The sequence below is a fragment of the Brassica rapa genome, chromosome A08, assembly GCF_000309985.2.
Source record: "Brassica rapa cultivar Chiifu-401-42 chromosome A08, CAAS_Brap_v3.01, whole genome shotgun sequence".
Taxonomy (NCBI): Eukaryota; Viridiplantae; Streptophyta; class Magnoliopsida; order Brassicales; family Brassicaceae; genus Brassica; species Brassica rapa.
Genome location: NC_024802.2, coordinates 19,582,424 through 19,593,300, shown reverse-complemented (window position 1 = coordinate 19,593,300; position 10,877 = coordinate 19,582,424). Strand labels below are relative to the sequence as shown.

The 10,877-nt window shown below is 37.3% G+C and overlaps 3 protein-coding genes and 1 non-coding gene across 4 annotated transcripts; 2 read left to right on the top strand and 2 right to left on the bottom strand.

Annotated features, from left to right (window-relative positions):
• Positions 1-698: 698 nt before the first annotated feature.
• On the top strand, positions 699-4,494 carry LOC103835807 (UPF0496 protein At1g20180). The gene is made up of 3 exons (XM_009111989.3): positions 699-817; positions 1,069-3,167; positions 3,279-4,494. The coding sequence occupies exons 1-2, from the start codon at positions 760-762 to the stop codon at positions 2,184-2,186; spliced, it is 1,176 nt and encodes a 391-aa protein (XP_009110237.1). The 5' UTR covers positions 699-759; the 3' UTR covers positions 2,187-3,167; positions 3,279-4,494.
• LOC103835806 (expansin-A11) lies at positions 4,380-7,127 on the bottom strand. The gene is made up of 3 exons (XM_033277523.1): positions 5,657-7,127; positions 5,263-5,584; positions 4,380-4,816 (listed from the first exon to the last, which is right to left on the bottom strand). The coding sequence occupies exons 1-3, from the start codon at positions 5,784-5,786 to the stop codon at positions 4,510-4,512; spliced, it is 759 nt and encodes a 252-aa protein (XP_033133414.1). The 5' UTR covers positions 5,787-7,127; the 3' UTR covers positions 4,380-4,509.
• A 765-nt stretch (positions 7,128-7,892) lies between these two features.
• On the top strand, positions 7,893-7,964 carry TRNAD-GUC. Its single transcript has one exon. It is a non-coding gene; the product is annotated as a tRNA-Asp (tRNA).
• Positions 7,965-8,229: 265 nt separating this feature from the next.
• LOC103835805 (glycine-rich cell wall structural protein 1.0) lies at positions 8,230-10,632 on the bottom strand. The gene is made up of 9 exons (XM_009111988.3): positions 10,411-10,632; positions 10,185-10,307; positions 9,963-10,043; positions 9,785-9,873; positions 9,631-9,705; positions 9,437-9,501; positions 9,290-9,352; positions 8,653-9,183; positions 8,230-8,560 (listed from the first exon to the last, which is right to left on the bottom strand). The coding sequence occupies exons 2-9, from the start codon at positions 10,305-10,307 to the stop codon at positions 8,463-8,465; spliced, it is 1,125 nt and encodes a 374-aa protein (XP_009110236.1). The 5' UTR covers positions 10,411-10,632; the 3' UTR covers positions 8,230-8,462.
• Positions 10,633-10,877: the final 245 nt, after the last annotated feature.

The window sequence follows — 10,877 nt, the reverse complement described above, 5'->3', positions numbered from 1 at the left end:
TAAAATAATTTTTTTTGTCATTAGTTTTATATTTTTCATAATGAATTATATTCGTATATTATATTATTTTATAATAACTATTAAAATCTTATAAAGCATGTTTTTTTTAAACTCAAAAATCTTTATCATATTTTGTGAAATCAACTTGTCAGAAGTTTAAAATTCTTTATAAAAACAACCACCTAGTTAATAATAATTAGAAAAAAAGCAAATTTCCAAATCAGATAATATTTGAAATAGTTCTACGTGGCAAACACTCGTTTTGGGAAAGCGTACGAGGAACTCCATACTAATTTCTCGTAACGAATTATGATCTTTTAAAATTAATCTCCCAGACGAATTTCAGTATTTATCCATTAAACACCGTAAAAGGAAACTTCTTCTCCAAAATAACAAGTCATCTTCACCCCTAAAGCACAACACGTGTCAAAAGCGCAACGTGTCGTACCATCTAACTTGCGCCTTAAGACATCGTTCAAAGATCCAAAAGGAAAATCTAGATAGCGGTGCTAACGTACACCATCTCTCTAGCTGTCGCTTCTCAATCTTCTCTTCCTTCTCCCTTGTTTCATCTCTCTCTCTAATCTTTGTCTAACCAATCATTCCTACATATACGCTTATATATATATATATATACTTTTAATCACAAAAATAAATCATAAACCGCCATACAAAAAAACAAAGACGTATGTATATAAGAAACAAGAAGCTTTGTCTATCATTCACCTGAATCACATATACCTTTGAGCTCCATCAAAGATGATGAAAATGAAGAATCTTCTTAGTTCTAGATTAAAATCTTCCTCTGCAAGACAAGGTGAAACTTTTTTTCTTTATTTTCTCATTTTTTTCTCATGAAAATCTTGAATGATTTGCTTCTCTTCTTCTCTTACACCTAGTTCTTGAAATTGTTTTTTTAAGCTCTTGAAATTGTTTTTTAAGCTCTTGAATTTTTTTTTTAAGTTCTTGAAATGCTTTTACTTCTGCAATGTTTAGATTTTTTCTCGTCATTTTAATTTAGAGATATTTTGAGTTATCTAAACTGTTTTTTTTTTGTCAATGGAGCAGAAAATTCTGAGAAGGAATATCGTCGTAGCTTGACGTCCAAGCTAAGTGTTAACGAGGAGTACAAGGAAGCTTTTAGGACAAAGTCCTACTTAGATATTCGGACAAAAGCTGAAGATCAATTAGGCATAACATTCTCTAGCAAACTCTCTTCTTCTCCTCCTTCTGCTTCTCATTCTCCTTCATCCTCAGATCTTAGCTTCCATTCACACTTCACCGATTACTTGCTCGACCCTCCTCAAGAAACTCTCGATGCTCTCATGCAAGACTCGAGTTTCCACAATCTTCTAGCTAACTTCTTTGACTTTAGCTCCGACGCTTGTGATGTATGTGAGTCTCTCCTTCAATGCATCCAACAAATCAAGATCAATCACATCAAAATCAAAAGGGTTATCAAGATTGGTAAAAGGGTTTGTAATAATGGTGCTAAAACCCCTGAACGTGCTTTGGTATTTCAAGAGCTCTCGAGATACGCCTTGCTGAAAAACCCTTTGTATAGTATCATCAACCAAGCTCAGTTCCGGAGAGTTCATGATGCAAACTCGGAGTTGCTCGCTAGATTAACTTCTAAAAGGAGAAGAATCAGAAGAAAAGACAGGTTCTTTAAGTTTTGCAAGAAGCTAGGAGGTTGTAGTCTAGTGATTTCACATAGCGCGATTGTTATTACATTGCTGATCGTGGCGTTACACAGCATACTCGGCGTCTTAGTAGCTCCTGCTGTGCTCGGTTTATGCTCATTAGGTCTTTTGAGGAAGAAGAAGAAGAAAGCGAAAAGGAACGTGGAGAATAAGAGCAAGACCGATCCATCGCTAGAGAAGCTCGGGACACAAATGGATATAGCAGCTAAAGGAATGTTCATAATGATAAATGATTTGGATACGTTGAGTAGACTTGCCGGGAGATTATGCGATGAGATAGAGCATAGAAAAACGGTAGCTGCCATGTGTGCTAAGAGTGGGAAGATTGAAGTGTTAAAGGAAGCCTTGAGAGAGTTTAGTGGACATGAAGAAAGATTCTTAGAGCAATTGCAAGAGCTTGAAGAACATCTCTATCTTTGTTTCCACACTATTAATAGATCAAGAAGACTAGTGTTTGCGCAAATCACAGGACCAAGTTCTTGATTCTTTTGATTCATCAAAAAAAAAAAAATACTTTTGTAGGGTTTATGAAACATTTATAAAGTAATAAATATGTAAGAATGTCTTTCAATGTTTTTGTCACATTTCTAGTGAAACTGAGTCAAAGAAGGAAACTATCTGATTCTTTTGTTGTTCTTGTAATCTTCACTGGGTTTTAAACTATGCTTTTGTTCTTGGCATAATCATCCATATATCCTATTTGATTAGCTTGAATTTGTTTTGATCAGGTAGGATTCTTGATGTATACGATCAATTTTATATGAGCTACAATATTCTATTTAATCATTTTTATTAGATTTAAGTTCGTTAACCCATTAAAACGGGATATTTTTATTTTCTTTTGAACAACCTTTCATTTAGGACATTACATTAAATAAAATAGAATATCTAACAAGATACATAAATCTATTCGGCGTTGTTGGTTGGAGCTGCACTTACTCTATCTATCTTTGCCAATAGCATAATATGAATGGGTTCTTGCTGATGCATCATGCATGTATACAAGTCCTCTCTTAAAAGAGACTTATCATAATATTAACGACTTGTTTAATCTAAATTGTATTATTACTTGTTGCCTTCTTTTAATGCCTTTCTTTGAAGCTATTAAGGTAGGATTTAGCACTAAACTCACAACTCTAATTATGCATGCACCAATACGTTATCAGGGTCAAAAGAGACCAAGAGGTTTAGTTGCACAAAGGCAATGTATTTGGCTGTGTTCTGAGAACATGTTTTCGTTCATTAAATAGACCACAAGGTACATAAATGATTCCTTTATTACAGAAGAAATAATAAACCTAATTTCGTCTTTCTAACTAAACTGATGCCATGATAATTGAAGATCAAGCTACCTATTGCAAGAGTGTCATTGCCATTATTATTATAAGCTTCAGATTGTGGTGGAAATTAGACTGTTGAGGAAAAAATTGGTAGGCATTTAGAATCTGGCACCGTCACTGAAATGTGTTTATTCCTCTGTCTCTTTACACCATTCGTAACCTGTCGTCCTTTTTATATGTGTTTATGCTCAACTTGGTTGCTTACTCAATTTTATCATGTTTGTCTTGTAAATAGGGAGATTGTGGTGCAGTTCAATGCTGATGTTGCAGATGGGATGCAGTGGAAGTTCACTCCAACTCAAAGAGAGGTTTGTTATTAAGACTTTATAACTCAAGAAGAATGTTGCGACTTGTTAAAGTTTGTGGACATGCCTTACACGCAAATACCAAAACACAGATCATCAAAAGAATCAATCTTATTTGGCAGGATTATTGGCTAGAGAACGTTGTATATATCTTCTTACTAGTTCCTTTGCCAGTTTCTCTGACGAAGAGAAACGAGATCAAGTTCGTTACTGATCTCAGAAGCAGACATGGCACCAGGAACCTCATGCTTGTTTGATTAAAGAAGAACAGCCATATTGTCCGGTACCTTCCCTTGTATCTAAATCTAGGGAATTAAAAAAAAAATTGGCATTATATAGAACTTGCTAGATGTTTAAAAGGGACATGGTTTGTTACCTCATCCATCACCATGTAAAGGAAACTCTTTGTCTCTTCAGAGGCGGACCTACGTTATAGAATGCGGTGTCATCTGACACAGGTTTAATTTTCTATTTCGGTGTTTGTATGTTAATAGCTGAAGAAGTTTGTAGCTCAGTTGGTTGATTTCCCTTACAACTGACACCCCATAACCTAGTTGGACTCCACCATGTAATATTTTTTTATATATTTTCCTTTTTTATTACAGTTATGTTGGGCTATAACCCAATATGACACCCCTTAAAATCAAACTTGGGGCCGCTCTTCCATTCGCTCTCTGTCCCTGCTGTCGACTACATACACAAGCCCGGATGCATCTGCACAGTAGTGTTTCCATAATGGTACCATCTGCAATGTGCCATCATGTGGTTAAGACATATTAAGTTTCTAGTGAATTGGTCTAAGTAGATAAAAATATAATCCTTAATTAATAGATTAGATTTATCTTTGTTCATGGTCCATGGACATAGCAAAAATTTTAAACTACGTTAAATTTCTGTATCATTTACATCATCGCGTTATTCATTTGTTTCCTTGTTATTTTCTTGCATTCTTTATACTCTATAACAATTTCTTATGGTAATTTTAGAAAAATATTGTATTTATAAGTTTTAAACAAACATCAACAGAAAAGTGCATCAAATCAGATAATATATAATAATAATAACAAAGCGGGCGGGTTGCTCCGGGAGAAAAGAATAGACTCAAAGCGCGACCACTGCCAATAATCTTTCAGACATGGAAGAAAAGGAAAAAAAAAGTATTTAAAACTGAACCCTGGAAGAATAAGTCTGTCCAAAGGACCAAGAAGAAGGAACAACATTTAGGAAGACTCTTGTAGCACCATCAGTAGTGGTAATTGAGAAAGAGATAGATTGACCATCGAGATAAGCGTTTGATTGCCAGTTAGCTCCCCAGTTGCGAGACATGGCTAACCAACCAGTCTTTGATCCTTTAATGGATACAGATTTAATGGAACCAGCTCCTCCTACGTTCGATATGTTCACTAGCTCGAAGTAATCCCTTCCGTTTATTCTGAATCTCACTCCTCCTCTCTTATAACAGCTTACTCTGTTTTTTACATGACCAAAAATAAAAACAGAGACATTTCAGTTAAAGGATTTTAAGAAACTAAAAAAAAAAAAAAACCTTTTAACTTTCTTTTATCTCTCATTTTAAAATCCATCACTATTTTTCTCTATGTTTAAAAGCTAAACAAATCCGGATTCAACAACTATTGATCTGTTATTTCAATTTGGAATTTGGAGAACTTTTATGATGAAAAAAATGATTGATATCTACGCGAACTATAAAACTATCACATAATAACACATCTAAAAATATTAATGTATCATTAGTTACATGAATTATATGGTTAATATGTATCAACTAACACATGTTATGTAGTTAACATTATAACCATGTCTTCGTAAACTATGTTAATTTAAGGTTTAAAATGATCAGATAGAAACTTAGTGGGTTTATTTAAATATATTAATCTTCTTTTAGCAACTAACCTTTGGAAAACGACGGGAACAATCCCGCCTCTGTAAATCCCGATCTTTTCCCAAGCAGGTTGTGCCATGTCGAAATGTTTTAGCGGCGGGTTGCACCAACCACCGTTGTTGCTCGGTAGAGCAAAGTTTGGTGGGCAGAAGTTAGTTGCTGTAATAACCACGGAAGCTCCTTTCTTGCACCACCTTGAGTCCGCGGCGTAATCACACGTTATCCTATAGCATTCTCCACACGAAGCTCCGTTGTTAAAGAGAGCCGTGCTTAACGCCGCCGTCATTGTCCCATACCCCGCCGAGTATAGATCTCCGTACCCACAAGCTCCGCCTGAATAGACAAAAATCTATCAGTTTTTGTTACATTATTTTAAAAAAGACAAATAAAAATTGTTAAAATTACCCATTGTTCCTGAAGCGTCACTCCCTCCATAGAATGTGGCGTGACCGTTGGTTAAACCAGAAGGCCTAAACGCATCAACCGTTATAAAAAGAGCGGCTAAAAGCGCCACTCCAGCTAGAGACTTTGCCATGACTATAGTGTTTGTAGAAGATGAAAGAGATTATGATGGTGTTGATGGTCGAGTGAAGGAGAGATAGGGAGTGGTGTTTAAATAAAGGTGGCCAGTGTGTGTAAACTATGTAGTACGTAGCAACAAAACCTTACATGTGGGTCTTGTATCTTTATCTAGCCTGTGTATATCTTAATTTAATTCTTCTACATCTGTATATTTGTAAGTAATACTAAGTCCAAAAAAGACAGTAGTTCTGCACACTATGTTTTGTAATATGCATTTGTGTTTATATTCCGTTAAAAAGTTCATAATACTGTGTTATGCGGTGGATACTGATACCTTTTTGTTTAACTGAATAAAAAGAGTAGAAAGAAAGACAAAAGAGAGTTTTTTTGTTTGTGATATGATACAAACATGTGCAGGGTTCATCTACCACAGACTCACATGCTTGCTTGTCATGTATTATTAGCAACATGCCAAATCGCTTTATTAGTTATCATTATTTGGATTATTCGTTCCTCAAAACTTGATCTCCAATCTAAGTTGACGAAGATCACCGTCACGGCATCTGTCGCCTTACACAACCTACCTGCCACTTCTTACAAAAAAACAATAATATCACATCTTGAAATTTATACACAAACTATATAAATTTCTCCTTGATAAAAAAAAGACATGGAACCAACAAGGTAAAGGACTTGAGGACCTTGATTAGTGTAAGAAGTGTAAAGCCAATGACTTTAATGATGTTTTTAACTAGTTGGTAGTTGTAAGAGCCCGGGAATCTATTACTGATTGTCATTATTGAAAAAATAATGAATCACGTAACAAAGACCTGTAAAATTAAAGCAGAACATGATACTGTTTTATTATAAGAAAATGAAACCTAGTTTGGCAGGGACAGACTAATGTTATGTATCAATTATTTAACCCATTATTTAATGGTCATACCACATGTCTAGTCTTCATCCTTCTGGTAGTAAAAAGATAAAAAGGGATTAATTACATTATAATTTGCATTACCCAGTTGATGATAACATTTCACATGCATATGTTCTAATAACTAGCCGCCCCAACACAGATAGCTAAAAGTATTCAACTCTGAAGATGCGAGAAACATCCAAACACCATTAAACGAAGTTGAGAAGATTCCAATCTTCTGAAACCAACCATACAAATCTCTGTTCTAAAGTTGAAAGCAAAGTATTTAAAAGAAACAATTTAAAAATCCTCTAAAAACACTTGGAACGAAGGGCAGAGTGAGAGTAAACAAACTCTATCGGACGGACTAAAAGTCATCATCGTCTTCCTCAGCCATATGCTTAGCCAACTCCTCCTCTTGCTGCTTCCTCTCTCTCCTCTTCTCATCGCTCTCTTTCTCCTTGTGCGTGTTGGGAGGAAACCTCAAAGCCCTTACCGCCTCGTTATGCATGGTTTGATCTTAGCTTCTCTGCCTGATCATACAGATTGTAGTGCAGGTAGTTACGAAGCAAAAGGTTAAGAAGTGTTTCCTGCATCCAATAAAAATATATTATTCATTAAGTAGCAAACAAAACGTTTCATACCAATGAGTGTAGGCTGCACATACCTGACCCAACTCATCATGGCGTAGGGTTGCAGAATGATGCAAAGCGAGAAGATTCCTGCAAGAATTAAATGTTGAGCTACTGATTAAAACCAAGTACAGCGAACCTGAGCTACTAGTATGCTAACCCGCGTATATCAGCAAGATCACCGGTTTGCTCGTAACTCAAGGAGTAGTAAAAATACAGCCTTGAAGCAATCACATTCTGTTTAAGTTCTTGAGACGAGCAATGCTAGCTGAAGAACAAGCTTTAGCCTAAGAAACGACCAAAAAATTAAAACCAAAACAGAACATTAACTCATGAGAAAAAACATGAGAGGCAGAAGGAATAATAACCTCGTTGTACTTCTTCTGATCAACCAAAAAAAGAAGAACAATGAAGTAACAGTAGATCTCAAGCTCAGCAGGTAAGTGCTTGGAAGAAGCTTGAGCAACCGATGAAGCTGTATCAACTTCCATATCATGTTCATCACCCTAAAACCATTTAAACATTCCACGTCATAAGATACAAATTAATAAGATAAAAATTAGCAACAAGAGTCGTTGTAGTATAGTGGTAAGTATTCCCGCCTGTCACGCGGGTGACCCGGGTTCGATCCCCGGCAACGGCGTTTTTTTTTTGGACATGACTTTGACCTTACGGGTCTAAGTTTTTGGGCCTTCTCCAAAACAGTCAGCAGGTGTCTTCATTGTTTTTGGTTTGTTTTCCGCTCAATGAAAAGATTTTTCAACGCAACTGAAATGACAAGATACGTATACTGGTTGTGTGAAAATGAGGCAGGAAAGGGTTGAAGAAATGAATCAATGATTGGTGAAGCTCGAGACACGGAACGTGTACTTGACAGACTCCATCATGTTTCGTGTAAGTAAATGCAATACCAAAACTTGCAAATTTTCAATAACTCAGAAAATAAAAGACAAAACTGGGAAATGTTGGAAGGAACAAAACAAACCTGAGAAATCACAAAGGCAACATTCATAAAATAAATGAACATTTAACATCACCTAAAAGACAAAATGAAAGATGGAAATTATTCTACGGCAACATCTTGTTCTTCTTAAGATAAAGACAATGAAGAAAAATAAGTCCATTCAACGACCATGCTCACTTAAGCAGCTGCATTGTTCGGTGGTCCTTCCGATCTGTTGTATCCACCACGTCCTCCTCCTCTTCCACGACCTCCTCCCCTTCCACGGCCACCACGTCCTGTTCCAGCAACTTTTTCACATTAAAACCCTCTAGCAAAATACTGGTTAAAAACATTGAGACAACAATGGTGTTTTAAAACATCATCCTACCACGAGGAGGAGCATTGTTGTTGTATCCATAGTCTCCTCCATCTTGTTGATTTTCATAGTAAGGTTGACCACCACCGTAACCGTAACCTCCCCTTCCACGTCCTCCTCTTCTCCCACCCCCTCTTCCTCTACCAGATGATCGCTCCGGGTTCATACCTCCATCATCATACCCATGATCCCTTGGAGGAGGGGCAGTGTAACCATAGTTTCCTCCATCATGTTGAGCTTCGTAGTAAGGAGGAGGACCATTGTTACCTCCTCTTCCACGGCCACCACGTCGTCCTCCTCCTCCTCCTCCTCTCACGCGCCCTCCTCTACGCTCATGATCCATACCTCCATCATCATACTCACGATACTGTGGAGCATTGTGTCCATAGTCCCCTCCATCTTGCTGAGCTTCGTAGTGAGGTTGATTACCATAACCTCCTCTTCCACGACCACCACGTCCTCTCCTGCCCCCTCTTCCTCTACCAGGTGACTGCTCAGGCTCCATAGCTCCTTCATCATACTCAACATTCACATACCCGTCACCTAAGAGAACCGAAAACAATACAATCAAAACCACAAGATTGGAACCCTTCTCCACATATCAGGTGAAACTAATATTCTGGAAGGGAAATTGCGAAAGCAATCATACCTCTGCCACCTCTTCCCCTTCCTCCGCCTCTGCCTCTTCTAGCTCTGCCTCTTGGTGGTCCCTCTACAGCAGATAGGTCGATTATAAGCATAAGTCAACAGGGTAGTGTGTCGAAAACGCTCATTATAAAAATCAGACAGTGAATACCTCGTCCTTCGTGATCAATCTCAGCTAATGGCTTCACCATCTCAATCGGGATCGGACACTGGTACCTGCAAATCAGTTATTATTAGCATTCTTATAGACAGACAAGCGCTTGAGACACAGAGCCTTAGTTCTTAAAAGAGAACAAAATCCTTATATGGAAACTAGACCCAAACACCAAGCATTAAAAAACTCACCCAACAGAGGATGTGCTGAGTTCCTTCTTCGAGAGTGTTATAGTAATCAACGACACATGCCTTGTTGTCTCGATTCTACAGGAGAAGAGACAAGAAAATCAATAACAGAAGTAATAAGAGTCCGAGCACCAAATGAAAATAACAATCCACTTACGGAAGAAGGCCTTCCTCTAGAGGTTCCCAGGTATCAGTGATGTCCGTAGATCCAATAGATGTGATCTGGTGAAGACCAGGAATCCTTCTCTGCAATAAGAGATTCAGTTACATAATTGTCAGACACAACATAACCCTTCTTTTCTTGTGCTCTGAAACAGACACAACCAGTACCATACCTTGATAAGCTCAACAATGTTGACAGTCTTGCTGATAGCTCTTCCCATTGCCTTGAAAACAACTTCATCCGATCCTTTCTCCTATATTTCCAAAAAAAAAAAACAAATCTCTTAATCTCCACCAAAACACAACCCTATGAACACCACCTCTTCATTATAACAACTACTATTCTAACTTTCATGATACAGCACAGATTAGTAATTTCAGATTCATCGCAATACCTGAAACAGAGCCATCGCATAGGTGATGCAGTTACGTGCCCTACCCATACTGGTGATACGAATCTCGTTCTCAGCAATCGGAGTCTCAGCCTTGGGCTTCGCCACTCGCTCATACATGTCCATCTGAAACAACACAAAGAATCAGAAGAGCACAGCGATGAAACTAGGGTTCATAACCACTTATTCGAATCTGTGTAATCCTCAGTGAAATCGATTTAATGCTTACCTTGTGTGACTGTTCGGGTTAGATCCTCCAAAAACCCTATGAGATTCGGATAACGATTCGAAACGGTTTCGTCTTCTTCTTTTTTGAAGCAAGGGCGCCTCTCTCTGATATATAACAACAGCCGCACAACTTCCCCTTCCGCTACACACCCCATGAACCAGTGAACTGCCCTAATTGATTTCCGGTTTGTAACTTTTGACTCTAAATCGGTTCAAACCAAACCGAACCGAACATACATACCATAAACTTCCTCATTTCGCTCCCTCTCTTCATTAAATTAAGCATCTTTAGCATCAAATACGGTTATAAAAAAATTTTAATTTGCTTAAATTCAATTTTACGTATCACTACATGGTAAAATTAGCATTTAGAAATTTATGATTTGGAAGATTTTGGTTCATATCTAATTCCACATCCAACCGTGTTTCTATCTTTTTGCTATAAATAGAAAACCATTCAGCAAAAAA

Coding starts and splice junctions, on each gene's coding strand:
- LOC103835807 (XM_009111989.3), top strand. CDS start 760: ATGATGAAAATGAAGAATCTTCTTAGTTCTAGATTAAAATCTTCCTCT. Junction 818..1,068: donor ATCTTCCTCTGCAAGACAAG/GTGAAACTTTTT, acceptor TCAATGGAGCAG/AAAATTCTGAGAAGGAATAT.
- LOC103835806 (XM_033277523.1), bottom strand. CDS start 5,786: ATGGCAAAGTCTCTAGCTGGAGTGGCGCTTTTAGCCGCTCTTTTTATA. Junction 5,585..5,656: donor TGACGCTTCAGGAACAATGG/GTAATTTTAACA, acceptor TTGTCTATTCAG/GCGGAGCTTGTGGGTACGGA. Junction 4,817..5,262: donor GTTCCCGTCGTTTTCCAAAG/GTTAGTTGCTAA, acceptor TGTAAAAAACAG/AGTAAGCTGTTATAAGAGAG.
- LOC103835805 (XM_009111988.3), bottom strand. CDS start 10,307: ATGGACATGTATGAGCGAGTGGCGAAGCCCAAGGCTGAGACTCCGATT. Junction 9,706..9,784: donor CTAGAGGAAGGCCTTCTTCC/GTAAGTGGATTG, acceptor CTTCTCCTGTAG/AATCGAGACAACAAGGCATG. Junction 9,353..9,436: donor GATTGATCACGAAGGACGAG/GTATTCACTGTC, acceptor TATCTGCTGTAG/AGGGACCACCAAGAGGCAGA.